At 29.3% G+C, this 21,170-nt stretch overlaps 2 protein-coding genes and 1 pseudogene across 2 annotated transcripts; 2 read left to right on the forward strand and 1 right to left on the reverse strand.

Moving 5' to 3' along the window:
* The first annotated feature begins 1,310 nt into the window (after nucleotides 1-1,310).
* On the forward strand, nucleotides 1,311-3,904 carry LOC110660296 (AT-hook motif nuclear-localized protein 1). The gene is given in 8 exon segments (XM_058143603.1): nucleotides 1,311-1,954; nucleotides 1,957-1,992; nucleotides 2,568-2,635; nucleotides 2,735-2,866; nucleotides 3,142-3,303; nucleotides 3,414-3,431; nucleotides 3,434-3,687; nucleotides 3,689-3,904. Coding segments are annotated over 8 exon segments (1,143 nt in total). The 5' UTR covers nucleotides 1,311-1,545; the 3' UTR covers nucleotides 3,753-3,904.
* Nucleotides 3,876-5,252, reverse strand: LOC110666873 (uncharacterized). Its single transcript, XM_058143604.1, has 5 exons — nucleotides 4,882-5,252; nucleotides 4,711-4,792; nucleotides 4,556-4,622; nucleotides 4,232-4,469; nucleotides 3,876-4,160 (listed from the first exon to the last, which is right to left on the reverse strand). The coding sequence occupies exons 1-5, from the start codon at nucleotides 5,111-5,113 to the stop codon at nucleotides 3,985-3,987; spliced, it is 795 nt and encodes a 264-aa protein (XP_057999587.1). The 5' UTR covers nucleotides 5,114-5,252; the 3' UTR covers nucleotides 3,876-3,984.
* A 7,884-nt stretch (nucleotides 5,253-13,136) lies between these two features.
* LOC110655502 (AT-hook motif nuclear-localized protein 1-like) lies at nucleotides 13,137-14,704 on the forward strand (annotated as a pseudogene).
* Nucleotides 14,705-21,170: the final 6,466 nt, after the last annotated feature.

The raw sequence follows: 21,170 nt of genomic DNA on the forward strand, positions 1-21,170 counted from the left end.
AAATAAGAAAGGGAGATAGCAAAATGTAGAGACACCGAGATCAAGAAATTATTCGAGATTACGACAGGTAATAGGCTAACAGCAACGACGATGAGGAGGAAGAGAAAGGGGAACCAACAGCGTTCAAGAAAGCACTTGGGAATGAAGAGGTTGCATCATCGTCGATCAATAGTGAAGATTCTCTCCCCTCTTAGAACCGAGGAGGCTGCGTCACTCTCGATAGGAATAGTATATCCTGTGAAACTTCATTGATAAAATCTACGGCAAAAATTCATCTTTTAGGTAAAATGTCTATTTTATTCTTTATAATATGATTATGACTCATACAAAATTTAAAATATTTTAAAATTTAAATAAATTATTCAAATTTTAACAAAAATTAAACACATTTTTTAAATTTTAAAAATAAATCAAATAAATTTTTTTTATTATTTTAAAGAAATAAATATTTTAATTTATTTTTAATATAAATTTAATTAAGATCATACATAAAAATTAAAAATTAGATACGCAATATTATTAATATAATATTAAGAACTAATGCCTCGTAAGATTTTTCGTATATAATTTTATATTAAAGGTAAATTATAGTTAAATATTTTTTATTTATTTTTAAAGTTAAAAAATTTATTTATTTTTAATAATTTATTTGATATATTTTAAAATTTTAAAATATTTATTTAATATTTTTTAAAAATTTAATTATATTATAAAATATTTTAAATTTTTATGTAATTATTTATTATAATTTTAAAGACTAAAATAGATCTTTGTCTTTATGTTATTGCTTTGAAAAGAGAAAATCGAAGAAATAAGGACGAGTGAGGGAGAGAATGAAAAGGACACAATGTAAAGGGATAAAAAGTATAAAACAACAATTTTTTTAATATTATAGTTTTTTATTTTAAAATTAAATTGAATATATTAAAATATTAAAAAATAAATTTAAATAAAAAAAAATTTTCACCCATTGCAAAGTAGTTAAAAAGTTGCATATACTCGATGAGCTACTAGTAAGTATATACACCGTAACCATGTATAATTTAATTAATAATTTCAAGAATAATTTAATAACATGTATAATTTAAATTTTAATGGAGTTGGAGGTATATTAAGAAAAGATTAAAAAAATAATAAATTTTGAATAAAAATTATGTAACGAAAACACAATCTTATGATAGATGGGTAGGCCTGAATTTTATGACAAAAAAAATAAAATACTAAAAAGGGTAATACAAATAGTTAGAAATAATTGGTATTATGCTCATTGTGTTCATGAGAAAATGACTTATTTTTCACATATTCTCATTTCTTCTTCCATTAATAATGGATTACTGGAGTTTATAATCTATTTCTCTCTCTTCCATATTTTTGCTTTTTCTTTTAAAGAAAAAGCCACACTTACACCTTCTATATGTGGAACATTTGCAGAGTCTCCTCCTTTGTTCAAACTTAACTTCACTTTCCTTTTTTTCCTCTTCAATTCTTAGAAAGCAATCCTCTCTCTCTCTCAGTGTGCTCACTTAGAGCATCTACTCACTTTTAATGGAGGAAAAAGAAAGTACAATTACTGGGTTACCAGGATACTCCGAGACCGACTCACTGCCAGTGAGCAGCGTGGTTATGCCGCAGGTGATGACTATAAACATGAACATGGCTGCAGAGAACATGAGCATGGAAAGAAGCTTGATTGCAACAACTACACCACCAACCACAGGAATTGATGGTCCTGATGGAGGATCAGGACACCCAGCAAGTGGAAGTGAGGATTTGATTGGGAAAAAGAATAGAGTAAGACCAAAAAAGTATGATTCAGATGGCAGAGTGCAGCCATTTCATCATCATAAAGCAGTGCCTAGAGGAGCTTTAACATCACCACCTGCTGGTTTATCTTTCTCTCCTTCTCCTCCTTCTGATGGCTTAATCTCTTCTTTGAAAAGATGCCGAGGCAGGCCTCTGGCTCTGGTAACTGGCAGTTGCTTGCTTCCTTAGGTAAGTTCCAAGAAACCAGAAATTGAAAGGGAAAAGAAAACAGCTTTAGGAGAAAAAAACAGCCTAGTTTACTGTTTATAGGCTTGCTTTTGTTTTGTGCCTTTTCGGTACTGATTGGTTGCAGAGAAAGATGTAGGAAAATATATGTGTGAGAATTTTATAGATTACAATTATCTTTTTTTTTTTCTGAAACAAAAATCTAAAAGATTCAAAGTTGCCAACTTTTTTCTAAAATTTTCTCCCATAATTTTCTCACCAACCAAACCTACTATATCCAATTATGACATTTAAGAATCAGGGGAAAGAAAAGAAATCGGTTGAAGGACTAGAAAATTCGTTAATTATGCAATGCTTTACATTGACAATTATTTTATTGGATATGAAACAAAGAAGATATGATTTAGATGATGAATTTCATCCATATATTGATGATGGAAGAAATTTAGCTAAACCTTCTCCATTTTGATGTTTGATTTTCCAATTTTAGAGAGAGAAAAATAATTATACTTATCTTTTTTTTTCTTTTTTTCTCCCTTATTAGATTATGTCTGATAATATAGCTTTTGATATTGAAGGTGATTTGTTTGCTAACACAGCAGGAGCTGACTTCACTCCTCATGTGGTAACTGTGAATACAGGAGAGGTACTTTATTACTACTTTTCTTGTTTATTATTCTACTAATTAAGATTTAAGAATTAGTTTGCCATAATTTAGAAAGTAGCCTTACACTATTACTTTCAGGATGTTGCAGGGAAAATTCTAGCATTTGCTCAGAAGGGTCCAAGAGGTATTTGTATTCTATCTGCCAATGGAGCTGTTTCTAACGTCACCATTCGCCAACCAGGTTCATCTCGTGGAATCTTGACATATGAGGTATGATTTTGGATAATTACTCTTAAATTTCAGTGATGGACTCTTCTCTTTTTCAAATATAGCTAAATTTGGAACCCTCTCCTCCTCCCAACACCATTGATTCCACTGCATGTTACACCTTTAGACATCATAATAATAGAAAATAATTGACATATTTTTGCAGTTGTGCTCCAATTGGTCATTTCTGTGATAATTTTGCTACTGTTAGTTCAAAATTTCGTGTTTATTTATTCACAAATGCTTTGAAATATCAATGCAACAATTGTTCTTTGCAGGGCCGTTTTGAGATAATTTCATTATCTGGGTCATTCACGGTCACTGAAACTGGTGGTGTAAGAAGTAGGAATGGTGGACTGAGGGTATCGTTGGCTAGCCCTGACGGTCGTGTAATTGGCTGTGGAATTGCAGGCCTCCTATTGGCAGCCAGCCCTATCCAAGTACAGCCTTTCTCTTGTGCACACACTTGACTTGTTTAATGCATACCTCGAAAATTAACTATTTGTTTAAATTTATTAGCAGTGGTTTCTTATATTGATTTCTCCTTAAGATTGTTGTAGGCAGCTTCATTTGCCAAATGAAATGAAGGCACACAAGAGAAAGCACCATCGTGAAAATGCAATCGGTTCTGGGATCCCTGTAGGTGCTCAAGAGGTACCGACAGAAGCAAGACCTATCTCAGAGACAAAACCTGTTGGTGAGACATGTTTAATCTCCGCATCTTCATTGCCAGAACAGAGCCATGAAGGAGCAGATAACAGTGCAAGCGACCAGCAGATATCAAATGCTGCAAATCCATTTACTTCCTGTTTGAATGGATCACAACACATGTAATCAGAGACCATCCCCTGACATCAATATGAATGAAGAGGATGCACATGGTACTTAATTCGTTGATTTAGTGCTTAATTTTATTTCAGTTAGTAGTAATTGACAAACTCGGAGGCTGAAAAGACAAACCAAAAGACGCTAATTCTATTTGTATTGTAATAAGGACAATCACATATATGAAAAAAAAAAAAATCCCTCACGATTTTCATCTCCAAGAGAATTTTATTTGAAATCTATTCATTATAGACTTAAAACATAATATGTATGATAGGAACAGCCATGTATTCCAGCTAATCTTTCCTTACTCCTTGCCAAAACGAAATAATCTTGGAGTAGTAACGCCAATCAGGATGACTAGGGCCAATAGCAGGTTGTCCAATTCCAAGGAGGTTCTTCTTCACATACGTAGGAACATCATCTGCTTCTGTTAGGCCATCCAAGAATAGCCGAAACTCGCCTTTTGGACCTATTCAGCAAATTTTAAACAACAATAATTTTGTAAATGTTTAGGGAAAAAAAATGTGTTGGAACTATTACCTAAAACATTATCATTTGCTTCGCCAGCCTTGTATTCATGAAGGAAAATAGCAGTATTTGGAGGATTCAGAAGTGCCTTATAAGGCTCATCGTCAATCACTAAAGTGTTTGATAAAGAATATTGCTTCCTGCGTGAGTTATTAATTTTCTCCCAGAGTTTCTCCAATTCCTTCAAAAAGATTGGCTTGTTACTGTTCTCCAAGGACTTAAATCCTGTATCAGTACAATGTTCTTGGCCCTGCAAGGAATTTTCATATAAAACAGTCTTGATATATATATATATAAATAGATAAATGAATTGTTATATGCAGATTAGGTACATACCCAAACAAACAAAAGCTTGCTTTTCAATCTTCCCATCACACATTCCAGGGTATTATTCAAGTTCTTCCTGATTTAAGGCATTAAAGGACAGACAAGTTAAAAAATTTTCTCATAATAACCTAGAATAAGTAACAAGATAATTTAATTCTGCTTACTCAATCGTAGTAGACCAGATTCCCACTTCAAATCTTTCAAAACAAAATTTCAAGAAGTCTTCACAGTGGGGTCTCTTGTAAACTTAGAAGAGATAAAATAAGTTTAAATGATAGCTAGACTTTCAACAGTTCCTTAAAAGAATGAACCAGAATAATTAGTTAATTGATTACCTTGAATGGTTCCATAGGTTGCATCCGGAGTGCAATTTTTAGGCTTTTCTTTACTGAATACCCTGACCCTATGACATAGAACTCCTGGGGCAATCACAAGAAGTTTCTTCTTTGGGCCAAGACTCAGCTTCTCCAGTGAAATTCCACCCAATCCTCCTCTATCTTCTTCACTATCGCTTTCATCATAGCAACACACAACCTTCTGCTTCATGCTTCCACTCTTTCTTTCCATCTTTTGGTTATAGCATTTAAAACGAAAATTTTCACTGGACTATTTATAGGAAGGGCTGCCAACTTTTGAGCTTCTGTTAATTAATGATTAATTAATTAACCTATAATATGGCTTTCCATAGATTATTGTAGAAGGGGAATGGACCTCTGTCCTCTCACACATCGGTTACTGGATCATTTGTGGGAAGGAGTTCCATCACCTAGATTGAATCGACTCATTCTAATTCAAGTTCCAAATCCAATTGCCTTGAACCCATTGAGAAGAGCTGTGTAATATTTTGACGAATTTCAAGAGTTGTGCTCAAAGTTAATTCCAATTCCAAAGCACTTGAAAATGGGTCCAATTCTGGCCGATGATGTCGGGTCGAGTAAGGCTGAACCCCGTAAACAGGTCTAGACTTATTTTATAAATTGAAATTATGAACCCAACCCCACCATGGGTCTAAGCCTGGCATCTCGGCCCTCAGCTCACTTCCAAGCCCAAGTTAACTTACGTCTAATCACGCAAATTTCCACTTTCCAAAGAAAATAGTTTCTTCTCAGACTTGCTAAAAACACACAGCACCATTGCATGCCCTGAGCCTTCTAGTTCTAACTTGCTATATTCTTCCAGTACCTTCCAGGTCCGAAAATACTAATACTATAGAACACCTATCAACAAATAAAAAACTAGCAACAAAAAATCCAAGAACTAGATCTAGCAGTATCTGTCAGCCGGAGAGAGGAAAAGAAAATGAAATCCATCGACGACAAGAAGGACAAAGTGGTAATAAGGGCAGTGTCCCGCGATGAAGAAGGGAAGAAAAGAGTTGAGAAGACAGAGCTAAAACCGACAACATAGATACCATTAAGTATGTGGGAAAAAAGCTCATGGACAAGGGGCTGCTGCGCATGGAAAGGCACCCAGTTGATGGGTTAGGCGCGATCGGAAAACCGCCGCCGAAGTCAGGACACGGCGGGAAGTACACGTGGGAAGGACCCGATGGCATGGCGGAGAACGAGCTGGAAGCTGCGCCACAGGCGATTGATGAGAAGGATCCGAACTACGTAGATGAGGAGGAGGAAAGAAGATTGTGAAAGAAGAAGAAAGTGATGAGTTGGTTGTTGGCGAGGTGGACGTAGTAGCTACGCAGGCAAAAGATGTAGCTAGAGTTGAGGTTGATCCTCACTTGAAGCTTTGATTGTTGATGCTAAATTGTGCTTTGTTGTTATTGGCCTTGGCTGCAATTAGGGAGAATGGATATTGTAATTAAGGAGGACAATTAAATAATTAATTAATGTAATAAGTTTTGTAATTATGCTAGATTATTATGTTTTTGAAGTGCATAAATCAATTTGCCATGAGTAAATCAAATGGTTTTTCTCACCTGAGATGGCTGGTTTATTTTTCTGATGATATAGCTTCAAGAGCTCGTTTATTTTTCATGAGCCCAACCCATGAGGAGATCTGCTGTCTAAGCTATAAAGCGATATTGAAGGGTTGGGCTTTTGGCCTGCATTTGAGAGAGAGCTAAGCACGTGTTTTGGTCTCTTTCATTAATTAATTATTAGTTTTTTTTTTTTTGAAAATTAATTATTAGTGATTAATTCAGCCGCCTAAAGTTTGTGTAATACTTCCTTCCACAAAATATGCTTACTTTTTTTTTTAATACGAGTTAAAAATAATGTAATTAATATGATTAAATTAATAATTTTTTATTAGTATATCTCTTGCTCATAAATAATTTATATTATTAAATTATTTTTAAAATTATTAAATTTTATTTTTCAATGCATATTAAAAGTATATTCTTTGATTGATTAATTCGTTTAAATTATTTTGTTATGAGAAATAGAGTGATTTAATAATTCTAAATTTTTTAATATTTTGTCAAATTATTAAAATTTTAAAATATAAATTATTAATAAAAATATTTTTAAATAAATTATCAATTAAAATATATAAAATTAAAATATTTGAGTAGTAATAATGAAATTTAGAATAGCTAGATGATTTTCACTTTCACATTTTTCTTGAAATACAAAATTTGTAATTTGAATTATAATCAAATAAACTTAAAATAAAAATAATTTATATATGCTTTGACGTTTATGGGGACAATTCTTTACCACCAGCAATGTTTTTTTCTTAAGATATATAAGATTTTTTTTTTCCTTAAAATATAACAATAATTAGTTATGAGATGTTAAAATCATTGAATTTTTTTATGCATCATTGAATTTTTTTATGCATCATCGAACTTGTTTTTGGGTGGTTCGAATTATTTCTAGACAACTAAGTTCAATCCATGCATTATTATAAGGATATATATTGCACATGCCTCCACGAGTCTCACAACCATGTGCCATCAAAATCAAATCCTTCTTTCTATTAAAAAATATAAAATTATTTCTTATTTTTCAATAAAAAAAAATTATCGTTTCTTTGTGAGAATTTACATATTTATCTCAAATTGTTAATCAATTTAAAATACTAAAAAATTTAGTTTAATTTATAATTAATTGTTAATTTTTATTAAATTATTTTAATTTTTGTAATTTTTGAATTTAAATTAAATAAATTAGTCAATTAAATTTTTATTATTTTAAATTTATCATATTAATATTAAAGAAAATCATTCAATGTACATGTCATAAATATGTGAAATTCACACCATATATTTTAAAAAATAACTAAAATTTTGTGCTATTTTTTTGATATTTATAATTACTAAAAATGAGTTATATATCATTTTGAATTAATTGAATGAAGTAAAAGAAAATAATGTTGACGTATATTTTTTTGGACACTGGATTTGGTCAGATTGCCTAAAGATCAAAAAACAGGTAAGGACCGGTGATAGTTAGCAACCACTCCGACACTCAAGTCAGTAATCGGATTATAAATTAGAGTATTTAGTATAATAGGAGTGAAATTATTGTTTGCATACCTATTTCTAAAACTTTACCTTATTTTTATAGTAATTGGGATGAAATCTTGGTCAGATCCTCGTCGATTCTCTATTTAATTTGTAACGGTAATTATTCTTTGATTATACTGGGAATAAGGCATGGTCAGCAGCACGGTCTCTGTTTGGTTCGAGCTTGAAGAGAGTACTGATCTCTTTGATCTTGTCCAATCTCTTTGAAATGGGTCGAAACACTCATTGGGCTTTCCTCAGAGCTAGGTATCAGTCTTTGAGATTAGATTGGCAAACGCTATCGAGCTCGGATGGGAGAACTTAACTTGGCTCCAAGCTTAGATGGGCAGGCTATCCGGTTATAAGTATGGATGGGCGAGCTCAAGCTGGGTTGATTTATTGGCTTTTTATATTATTAGTCCCCCGCCAAGTCTATATCTTTAGGTTCTGAAAATAATGTCTTCTCGAACTCGATGAGCATTAATGGCTTCTCTCAAAAGCTGTAAAGAGGAATGACTATTTTGACCGTTTGAGGTGATGGTTTTGGTGTTGTTTTGAATTTTTTTAATCATTAATGCTCTAGCTATATATGTAAGTTTATCCTTCATTTTCCTTTATTTGTTTCTTAAATTTTTAAATACAAAATTAATGTTTAAGGAATTAAAAATTAAAAAATATATTTATAAATTTAGATTTAATCTTCGCATAGTAAAATAAAATTGATCTAGAGGAAGACAATTTCATTAATTATAATTTATTTTAATAAAAAAAATTTAAGGGGTTTAAGGGGTCTAAATATAATTAATCATTAGGAAAAAAAATTGATTTTAACAAAATTAATAAAAAATTGAAAAATTTATATTATTAAATGCATAATATTTTTTATTTATAACAATTATAATTTATTTTAATAAAAAAAATTTAATTAATATATTAATTAACAAAAATTAAATTATTTTAGTTAATTTAATTATTAAATTAAAATATTACTAAAAATTTTAAAAATTATTTATTAAACATATTCACATTATAATAATTAAATTTTAATGTCAATTCAAATATACAGCCCTAAATTTTGTCAGCACTTTGAACTTTTGGAAACCTTTTTTTCTTTAAACAATGAAAGCAAGCTAAGCTGCTATATCAGCAACAGCAGCCAACTCAGGTCTAGAAACTCCATGCGCAAGAGCTGCCAATAGACCGTTTGATAAATCTGAAAGAGAAACGAATACAGGGAAAATTACTATTTACTCTCTGTATAGTAATTAGTTTCTAGGCCTGAGTTGACTGTTACTGCTGATATAGCAACATAGTTTGCTTTCCTTGTTTTAAAAAAAAAGCGTTTCAAAAATTTAAAATTCCGATAAATTTAGGGATGTACATTATCAAGTTATAAATGAATAGTTAAATTGAATTATTGAAATTTAATTATTTTAATATAAATATGTTTAATAAGTAATTTTTAAAATTTTTAGTTTCAGTTATAATTTGATTATTTTAAATTTAATAATTACATTAACTAAAATAATTTAACTTTTGTTAATTAATATATTAATTAAATTTTTTTATTAAAATAAATTATAATTAATGAAATTGTCCTCCTCTAGATCAATATTATGTTACTATGTGAAGATTAAATCAAAATTTATATATATTTTTTTTAATTTCTAATTCCTTTAACATTAATTTTGTATTTAAAAATTTAAGGAAATTAAACTTTTTTTTTAGATAACTTGTACTTTTTTACTAATTAATTCTACCATTTTGTCTTATTCTCCTAAATCTAAAAGTGAAGAAACAAAATTAAAAAGAAAATCAAGGGTGGAGATTAATTGAAAAAATTTTGTGATTTTCTTCAATTTTTCTAAAAATAAAAATTCTAAATCTAATAAATAAAATTAAATCTTCATAAAATTGATGACCAAAACTTTTTCATTATTATTATTAAATTACAATTTAGAATTAAAAGAAGGTGGAATCCAATTTAAAAAAAAAACTTAAATAAGCTAGAGAATTAAAATTAAAATTAAAATTAATGTCAAAATATAAAATAAAATTGAAAATTAAATTAGAATTAAAGTAGCAGTGAAAATAACAATCCAATTAATAAATTAGCATTTTGTACATATATTTTTTATTTAATTTAATTTTTTATTATTTTATTTATTGTTATTGTTTTTTTTAAAAAAAAATTTTAGGCCCAGACAAAATATAGTGTCTAAAAAAAGTTTTTATTGGCCCAAAATATTGTGTCTATAAGTGGGTCATTAAATGCTATAACATTACTTATATAAAATATAAACTCGACCTTACATAAAAACAAACTTAGTAACCGTTAGATCAAATATTTATATTAAAATTTATATAACATTAATTAAAGTATATATAATGAATGCACGAATTTAGATATAAATATTTAACCTAATGATTATTAAATTTATCTTTATATGAGCTCGAACTTTTTATATTTATTACTTATTTTTCTAATGAAGTATTTGAATTGCATCAACATGATTAATAATGTCATACTATTTTGAAAAGATTTTAATATTAAAATTTTTAAGTGGTAGAATTTTTATTGAAAAATAAAATACTTATTATTTATTTCATCCTGTAAAAATAAATTTATTTTCCTTTTTTATATGTCTTAAATTATAGCTTACTTTCTTTTATAAAATAATAATTTATTTATTAACTTACTCATATCTCCATATTTAATATGGAGTTAAAAATTAAAATTTAATTAATAATTTCAAGAATAATTAATTTTTTAATGAAGTTGGAGGGTATATTAAGAAAAGATTAGATAAAATATATTATTTTTAATTATATTATTATATTTTTTTAATTTATGTAAAAAAAAAACTTATTTTAAGGGACGATGGGAGTACATTGATCATAATTGTGTTTAATAAAAAAATATAATAATTAAAAAAAAAATTTGAATAAAACTTATGTGATGGAAACACAATCTTATGATAGATGAGTAAGCCTAGATTTTATGGCAAAGAAAATAAAATGCTAAAAAGGGTAATATGGGTAGTTGGAAATAATTGATACTATGGTAATTGTATTCATGAGACTGCAGAGTCCACAAAATAAAATTACCTGTTTTTCACATACCCTCATTTCTTATTCTATTAATGGATTACTAAAATTTATAATCTATCACTCTCTCTCTTCTGTAGTTTTGCTTTATCTTTTAAAGAAAAAACCACATGTTACGCCTTCTATATTTGGTGTCATTTGCAGAGTCTCCTCCTTAATTCAAACATAACTTCACTTTCCCTTTTTTCCCCTTCAATTCTTAGAAAACAATCTCTCTCTCAGTATGCTCACCAGGGCATCTACTCACTTTGAACGGAGTAAAAAGGAAAAAGAAAGCACAATTACTGGGTCACCAGAAACTTGGAAATTGAGTCACCCCAGTAAGTGAGCAACGTGTTTATGCTGCGGGTGATGAATATAAACATGAACTGCAGAGAACATGAGTATGGAAAGAAACTTTATTGCAAAAACTACACCACCAACCATAGGAAGTGATGGTCCTGATGGAGGATCAGGACAACCAAGTGAGGATTTGTTTGGTAAGAAGAAGAGAGGAAGACCAAGAAAGTATGATTTAGATGGCAAACTAAGAGTGCAACCATTTCATCATCATCAAGCGGTGCCTGGAGAAGCTTTAGCATTAGCACTGGCTTCTCTTTCTCTTCTTTTTCTCCTCCTTCTTCTTAATCTCATCTTCAAAGAGAGGTCGAGGCAGACCTACTGGCTCTAGTAACTGGTAGTTGCTGCTTCTTTAGGTAAGTTTCAAGAAACCTAGAAATTGAAAAGGAAAAGAAAACAGCTTTAGGTGACAAAAGCAAAGTAGTTTACTTTTTTTAGGCTTGCTTTTGTTTTGTGGCTTTTGGGTGCTGATTGGTTTGCAGAGAAAATGTAGGAAAATAAATGGCAAAAAGCCTAAGCATATGTGTGAGAATTTTATTCACTACAATTATCTTCTTTTTTTTTTCCGAAACAAAATTTTAAAAGATTCAAAGTTGCCAAAAGAATTAAAATTAAAATTAAACTAAAGTCAAAATATAAAATAAAATTAAAAATTAAATTAAAATTAAAGTAATTGTGAAAATAAAAATCCAATTAATAAAATTGTATTTTTGTACATATATTTTTTAATTAATTTATTTATTATTATTATTATTATTATTATTATTATTATTATTATTATTATTATTATTATTATTATTTAAGTTTTTATAGGCCTAGATAAAATATAGTGTCTAAAAAAAAGTTTTATTTGCCCAAATAAAATATAGTATCTGCAATAGATTATTAAATGCTAACATTACTCATATATAATATAAACTCGACCTTATATGAAAACAAACTTAATAAACAGTTAGATCAAATATTTATATTAAGATATGGGCAAAATTAATTAAAATATACATAATAAATGCATAAATTATATATAATATTTAATCTAATAATTATTTAATTTATTCTTATATGAGCTCGAACTTTCCGCACCTATAAAATCAAATATTTTTGTTTACTTATTTTTTATAATGAAGTATTTGAATTGCATCAACATGATTAATAATGTCATACTATTTTTAAAAAAAATTTAATATGAAAATTTCTAAGTGGTAGAATTTTTTATTAAAAAATAAAATATATATTACTTCTTTCCTCCTATGAAAATAAATTTACTTTCCTTTTTTATCTATCTAAAATTATAAGTTACTTTTCTTTATAAAATAATAATTTATTTATTAACTTACTAGTATCTCCATATTTAATATGGAGTAAAAAAGTAAAATTTAATTAATAATTTCAAGAATAATTTAATAACATGTATAATTTAAATTTTAATGAAGTTGAAGGGTATATTAAGAAAAGATTAAAAAGATAATAAATTTTGAATAAAAATTATGTAACGGAAACACAACCTTATAATAGATGGGTAGGCCTGAATTTTATGGCAAAGAAAATAAAATGCCAAAAAGGGTAATATGGGTAGTTAGAAATAATTGGTATTATGCTCATTGTGTTCATGAGAAAATGACTTATTTTTCACAGACCCTCATTTCTTCTTCCATTAATAATTCGTTAGTTCGTTAATTATGCAATGCTTTACATTGACAATTATTTTATTGGATATGAAACAAAGAAGATATGATTTAGATGATGAATTTCATCCATATATTGATGATGGAAGAAATTTAGCTAAACCTTCTCCATTTTGATGTTTGATTTTCCAATTTTAGAGAGAGAAAAATAATTATACTTACCTTTTTTTTTCTTTTTTTCTCCCTTATTAGATTATGTCTGATAATATAGGTTTTGATCTTGAAGGTGAGTTGTTTGCTAACACAGCAGGAGGTGACTTCACTCCTCATGTGGCAACTGTGAATACAGGAGAGGCACTTTATTACTACTGCTCTTGTTTATTATTCTACTAATTAAGATTTAAGAATTAGTTTGCCATAATTTAGAAAGTAGCCTTACACTATTACTTTCAGGATGTTGCAGGGAAAATTCTAGCATTTGCTCAGAAGGGTCCAAGAGGAATTTGTATTCTATCTGCCAATGGAGCTGTTTCTAACGTCACCATTCGCCAACCAGGTTCATCTGGTGGAATCTTGACATATGAGGTATGATTTTGGATAATTACTCTTAAATTACAGTGATGGACTATTCTCTTTTTCAAATATAGCTAAATTTGGAACCCTCTCATCCTCCCAACACCATTGATTCCACTGCATGTTACACCTTTAGACATCATAATAATAGAAAATAATTGACATATTTTTGCAGTTGTGCTCCAATTGGTCATTTCTGTGATAATTTTGCTACTTTTAGTTCAAAATTTCGTGTTTATTTATTCACAAATGCTTTGAAACATCAATGCAACAATTGTTCTTTGCAGGGCCGTTTTGAGATAATTTCATTATCTGGGTCATTCACAGTCACTGAAACTGGTGGTGTAAGAAGTAGGACTGGTGGACTGAGCGTATCGTTGGCTAGCCCTGACGGTCGTGTAATTGGCTGTGGAATTGCAGGCCTCCGGTTGGCAGCCAGCCCTATCCAAGTACAGCCTTTCTCTTGTGCACACACTTGACTTGCTTAATATATACCTCGAAAATTAACTATTTGTTTAAATTTATTAGCAGTGGTTTCTCATATTGATTTCTCCTTAAGATTGTTGTAGGCAGCTTCATTTGCCAAATGAAATGAAGGCACACAAGAGAAAGCACCATCGTGAAAATGCAATCGGTTCTGGGATCCCTGTAGGTGCTCAAGAGGTACCGACAGAAGCAAGACCTATCTCAGAGGCAAAACCTGTTGGTGAGACATGTTTAATCTCCGCATCTTCATTGCCAGAACAGAGCCATGAAGGAGCAGATAACAGTGCAAGCGACCAGCAGATATCAAATGCTGCAAATCCATTTACTTCCTGTTTGAATGGATCACAACACATGTAATCAGAGACCATCCCCTGACATCAATATGAATGAAGAGGATGCACATGGTACTTAATTCGTTGATTTAGTGCTTAATTTTATTTCAGTTAGTAGTACTTGATAAACTCGGAGGCTGAAAAGACAAACCAAAAGACGCTAATTCTATTTGTATTGTAATAAGGACAATCACATATATGAAAAAAAAATCCCTCACGATTTTCATCACCAAGAGAATTTTATTTGAAATCTATTCATTATAGACTTAAAACATGATATATATGATAGGAACGGCCATGTATTCCAGCTAATCTCTCCTTACTCCTTGCCAAAACGAAATAATCTTGGAGTCGTAACGCCAATCAGGATGTTAGGCCATCCAAGAATAGCCAAAACTCGACTTTTGGACCTATTCAGCAAATTTTAAACAACAATAATTTTGCAAATGTTTAGGGAAAAAAAATGTGTTGGAACTATTACCTAAAACATTATCATTTGCTTCGCCAGCCTTGTATTCATGAAGGAAAATAGCAGTATTTGGAGGATTCAGAAGTGCCTTACAAGGCTTATCGTCAATCACTAAAGTGTTTGATAAAGAATATTGCTTCATGCGTGAGTTATTAATTCCTGTATCAGTACAATGTTCTTGGCCCTGCAAGGAATTTTCACATAAAACAGTCTTGATATATATATATATATATATATAAATAGATAAATGAATTGTTATATGCAGATTAGGTACATACCCAAACAAACAAAAGCTTGCTTTTCAATCTTCCCATCACACATTCCAGGATATTATTCAAGTTCTTCCTGATTTAAGGCATTAAAGGACAGACAAGTTAAAAAAGTTTCTCATAATAACCTAGAATAAGTAACAAGATAATTTAATTCTCCTTATTCAATCGTAGTAGACCAGATTACCACTTCAAATATTTCAAAACAAAATTTCAAGAAGTCTTCACAGTGGGGTCTCTTGTAAACTTAGAAGAGATAAAATAAGTTTAAATGATAGCTAGACTTTCAACAGTTCCTTAAAAGAATGAACCAGAATAATTAGTTAATTGATTACCTTGAATGGTTTCATAGGTTGCATCCGGCGTGCAATTTTTAGGCTTTTCTTTACTGAATACCCTGACCCTATGACATAGAACTCCTGGGGCAATCACAAGAAGTTTCTTCTTTGGGCCAAGACTCAGCTTCTCTAGTGAAATTTCACCCAATCCTCCTCTGTCTTCTTCACTATCGCTTTCATCATAGCAACACACAGCCTTCTGCTTCATGCTTCCACTCTTTCTTTCCATCTTTTGGTTATAGCATTTAAAACGTAAATTTTCACTGGGCTATTTATATGAAGGGCTGCCAACTTTTGAGCTTCTGTTAATTAATGATTAATTAATTAACCTATAATATGGCTTTCCATAGATTATTGTAGAAGGGGAATGGACCTCTGTCCTCTCACACATCGGTTACTGGATCATTTGTGGGAAGGAGTTCCATCACCTAGATTGAATCGACTCATTCTAATTCAAGTTCCAAATCCAATTGCCTTGAACCCATTGAGAAGAACTGTATAATATTTGGATGAATTTGAAGAGTTGCCCTCAAACTTAAATCCAATTCCAAAGCACTTGAAAATGGGTCCAATTCTGGCCGATGATGTCGGGTCGAGTAAGGCTGAACCCGTAAACAGGTCTAGACTTATTTTATAAATTGAAATTATGAACCCAACCCAACCATGGGTCTAAGCCTGGCATCTCGGCGACCTCAGCTCACTTCCAAGCCCAAGTTAACTACGTCTAATCACGCAACTTTCCACTTTCCAAAGAAAATAGTTTCTTCTCAGACTTGCTAGAAAAAACACACAACACCATTGCATGCCCTGAACCTTCTAGCTCTAACTTGCTATATTCTTCCAGCACCTTCCAGGTCCGAAAATACTAATACTATAGAACACCTATCAACAAATAAAAAACTAGCAACAAAAAATCCAAGAACTAGATCTAGCAGTATCTGTCAGCCGGAGAGAGGAAAAGAAAATGAAATCCATCGACGACAAGAAGGACAAAGTGGTAATAAGGGCAGTGTCCCGCGATGAAGAAGGGAAGAAAATAGTTGAGAAGACAGAGCTAAAACCGACAACATAGATACCATTAAGTATGTGGGAAAAAAGCTCATGGACAAGGGGCTGCTGCGCATGGAAAGGCACCCAGTTGATGGGTTAGGCGCGATCGGAAAACCGCCGCCGAAGTCAGGACACGGCGGGAAGTACACGTGGGAAGGACCCGATGGCATGGCGGAGAACGAGCTGGAAGCTGCGCCACAGGCGATTGATGAGAAGGATCCGAACTACGTAGATGAGGAGGAGGAAAGAAGATTGTGAAAGAAGAAGAAAGTGATGAGTTGGTTGTTGGCGAGGTGGACGTAGTAGCTACGCAGGCAAAAGATGTAGCTAGAGTTGAGGTTGATCCTCACTTGAAGCTTTGATTGTTGATGCTAAATTGTGCTTTGTTGTTATTGGCCTTGGCTGCAATTAGGGAGAATGGATATTGTAATTAAGGAGGACAATTAAATAATTAATTAATGTAATAAGTTTTGTAATTATGCTAGATTATTATGTTTTTGAAGTGCATAAATCAATTTGCCATGAGTAAATCAAATGGTTTTTCTCACCTGAGATGGCTGGTTTATTTTTCTGATGATATAGCTTCAAGAGCTCGTTTATTTTTCATGAGCCCAACCCATGAGGAGATCTGCTGTCTAAGCTATAAAGCGATATTGAAGGGTTGGGCTTTTGGCCTGCATTTGAGAGAGAGCTAAGCACGTGTTTTGGTCTCTTTCATTAATTATTTTTTTTTTTGAAAATTAATTATTAGTGATTTGCTCTTACGTCACCAACAAAATTCAGCCGCCTAAAGTTTGTGTAATACTTCCTTCCACGAAATATGCTTACTTTTTTTTTTAATACGAGTTAAAAATAATGTAATTAATATCATTAAATTAATAATTTTTTATTAGTATATCTCTTACTCATAAATAAATTATATTATTAAATTATTTTTAAAATTATTAAATTTTATTTTTCAATGCATATTAAAAGTATATTCTATGATTAATTCGTTTAAATTATTTTGTCATGAGAAATAGAGTGATTTAATAAAATTAATTAATTCGTTAAAATTATTTTGTTATGAGAAATAGAGTGATTTAATAATTTATTTTATTAAATTTTTATAAAATAATATTTTTTTAAAGTAACTTTAACCTCTTAAATTATTTTATTTTTTATTTTTAGTAATATTTTAAATTTTAATTAAAATAATAAATACTAAATATAAAATATTAAATAAGTATATCTTATTAAATTTTATTTATAATATTCTTTAACTTTATTAAAAAAATTATATATATTCTTTTATATAAAGAATTTTTTTTTCATTAGGTTAACAAATTTTTTGTAATTTAGTCAATTTACGAAAAAAAAATATATTTTATAAAAATTTAACGAGATGAATGTAAAATTTTATTAAATTATTTTATTTTTCATAATAAAATAATTTTATTTTATTTTAAATCCAATAATTATTAAATATACTCATATTAAATATGGTATATTAATAAATTAATAAATAAATAATTATTAAAAAAGAAATGATATAGAATAAATGAAAAATAAAAGTAAGTAATAAATTTTGAATTTGATCAATTCTTTTAATCCTTATTTTGATTAAATTTTACTATAATTTAAAATAATAAAATACTCTCTATTTATTCTCCTTCAACAAACCCAATAAATTAGAACCTAAAATCGGCTGCCACCTTAATGGCTCCTGTTGCACCCAACAAGAAATCAGGTCTAAAGCCTGATAAATCTGGGCTGATTTAGGTTCTGATTAAACCTAAAATTTATTTAAGAGCCGAATTAAACTATCACTTAGTATTTACTCATTGATTTAACATAATTTTGTTAGTTTATGCAATAATTTTTCTTAAAATATCAATTAGAATAACAATTTATTCACAGTTCTAGACTCATAATCTCTAATTATATATTTTAAATGAATTAATTAATTAAGGAAATCAAATTTTATTATTTTTTAAATGAAAATACAAAAAATTTCATGTAGGATCATGGTCCATGCATGGACGACAAAAAAAGAATTTCCAAAATAGCAAAAGGATTATAAATCTACTATTGTTAAGTTGATCTTATGGTATATCTTTCCACAGAGAAAACAAGACAAAAGACTTGTATTTGTTTATAAACTATCTGGACAAATGGATAATACCCATAAATCAAACAAATTATTTATGATACTATACATCCATTTCAATTCGTTTACAATTTATATTCTACATATTTATTTAATTTTCTTTATTAATATACATTGTCATTTTTTTTTGTCATTGTCATTTTTTTTTGTTTATATCATATATTATATAATAATAAATCTATTACATAAATTTCGTAAAAACTTAGAAAAAAAATTGGATAGATTTTCATTTTTTAAGCTTAAGAAAAAGAAAATTTTATCGATCAAATTATTGTACATTTTGATTGTTGATTTTAATTGGGATTCGAATCTAATACCTCAATTCTAGATAAAGTTTCAATTTCTATTTGATATTTCACCACACATAATGACCTTATAATTGAAGACCAAGAAAGGTGTTTTAATTAATTTGTATTAGATCGTGTGGTGGTAGATGACACTACACTCGAATTGACTTGTAATTTTTTTCGGTGCCTCAAATTGCTTATCTTTAATTTGTTATTATTGTTTGCTTCTAATGATAATTTTCATCTATGTAGTTTCTTTTCCCAGCAAAAATGAAGTCCCAACTTTAATTTATTAGTCTAATATATCACATTGAAAAAATGAAGCCTCCTTATTTTATATATCACATTGAAAAAAAAAAAATAAAAGATAAATATAAATGAATGGTTACAACATTGACTTGTCTAATTATTTTAATATGTAAAGCAACCCAACCACTTATATAAACTCATATTAAAAATAAATTAATACATAATTTACTCAGCAATCTCTTCAAAATTTAACACTCGCAAAAAAAAAATTAATAGTGTCTACCAAATATTAACCCTGGTTGTCCAAGAACCGAACATTATTATAATAACCGAATTTAATATATATATATATATATACTTAATTTAATTAATTAGTTGCATTAAGTTGTTGCAAGATATATATCAGCATTGAATTTGTTATTGAAGCTGGTATGCGTCAAATATTTGATGCAGAAAAGATCTTCAGAGAACAATTATTAATAGATGCACTTGATTAATTAAGAAAATATTATGTTCGCATACATATATAAAAGTTTAACAATTTTTTTCATAATGGTCATGAAGTTCAGGATTAATTAATTGATAATGCATGTATGGATCCTGCATGTGTTTAATGTCTTATATACTCCAACCTTTATGACATATTAGTCGACCATGATGGATTTAATTATTAGACTTGCAAAATGAAGGTTAGTTAATTAATTAATTAAGGACAGATACACTTTCTTGGTAGTAAGTAGGATAATTCAGTGGGTCAATATCTTGCTTAGATCGTTTCGGTCCATAACAATTAGATTGTTACACTATAAGAAGTTAGAGCTGCGTTTTTACTAATAGCTTAAGTTTTTGACACAATAATAAGTGTTCGATCCTACAGTTGATATCAGAACCGAGGTAATATTTAGTTCGGTGAGCTAACATCATACTCAAATCCTTTCAGCATATGACGCTTGGTCTACTATACTATGATAGGTTGAAGTTGTGCCTCTACTAACAACTTAAACTTTTAACACGATATTAGACGTTTGATCCTACACACCTAATTAGTATAGACTTACCAACTTAGGCTTTGATTAATTATGTGAAAAGTGTCTAATTAATGGCTAATTATATTGAGAATCAAAGATAAAATTGGTAATCCATAATAATTGAAGTTGTTGAGAAAGTACTTCTAGTAAAAATAATTTTCATTAATATTATTAAGTTAAAATTTAGTACTATAAAAAATTTTATTAATTAGAGCAAACGAATGGAAAAGAAGTTCAAATTATCTTGTTCCTCCATAAAACTTATATATATATAAAGCCTTATAAATTGTATTTGTATACAAAAGTGCTTTTAATCGTTAATTTGAATTGAGGTTAAAGAGGTTAACGGTTAAATTTTTTAAAATCTTATTTAATTAATTTGATTTTTTAAGGAGTAATAATTAAGATGGTTAACAATTAACCTCATTATATTATTATTATTGTTATTTTTAATCTCTCCACCCTAAATTTAAGGATACTTGTCTCACATCTGAAATTTATAAAATAAAAGGGTAAAATATATAATTGGATTATAATATTAAATCAGACTAATCATTTTAATGTGTGAACCAATTCAATCACTTATTTAATATCATATTAAAATGGATTAATATATAATTTGTTAGTACACTCTCTATGGTATCAAAGGTCAGTTTGAATTGTGATTTTTAACTGCTTACATGACTATATAATTGGATCTGTATTAAATTATTACTAATTAATTGTCAAGTAACAAACATGTAGTTGTACTTGAAAAAAGAGTGTTAAGAATATTTATCTCAATTCGATAATTTATAAAATAAAATGACAAAATATAAATGAATGGATTATAACATTAAATTGTTTAATCAATTTA

Source organism: Hevea brasiliensis, chromosome 3, assembly GCF_030052815.1.
Source record: "Hevea brasiliensis isolate MT/VB/25A 57/8 chromosome 3, ASM3005281v1, whole genome shotgun sequence".
NCBI lineage: Eukaryota > Viridiplantae > Streptophyta > Magnoliopsida > Malpighiales > Euphorbiaceae > Hevea > Hevea brasiliensis.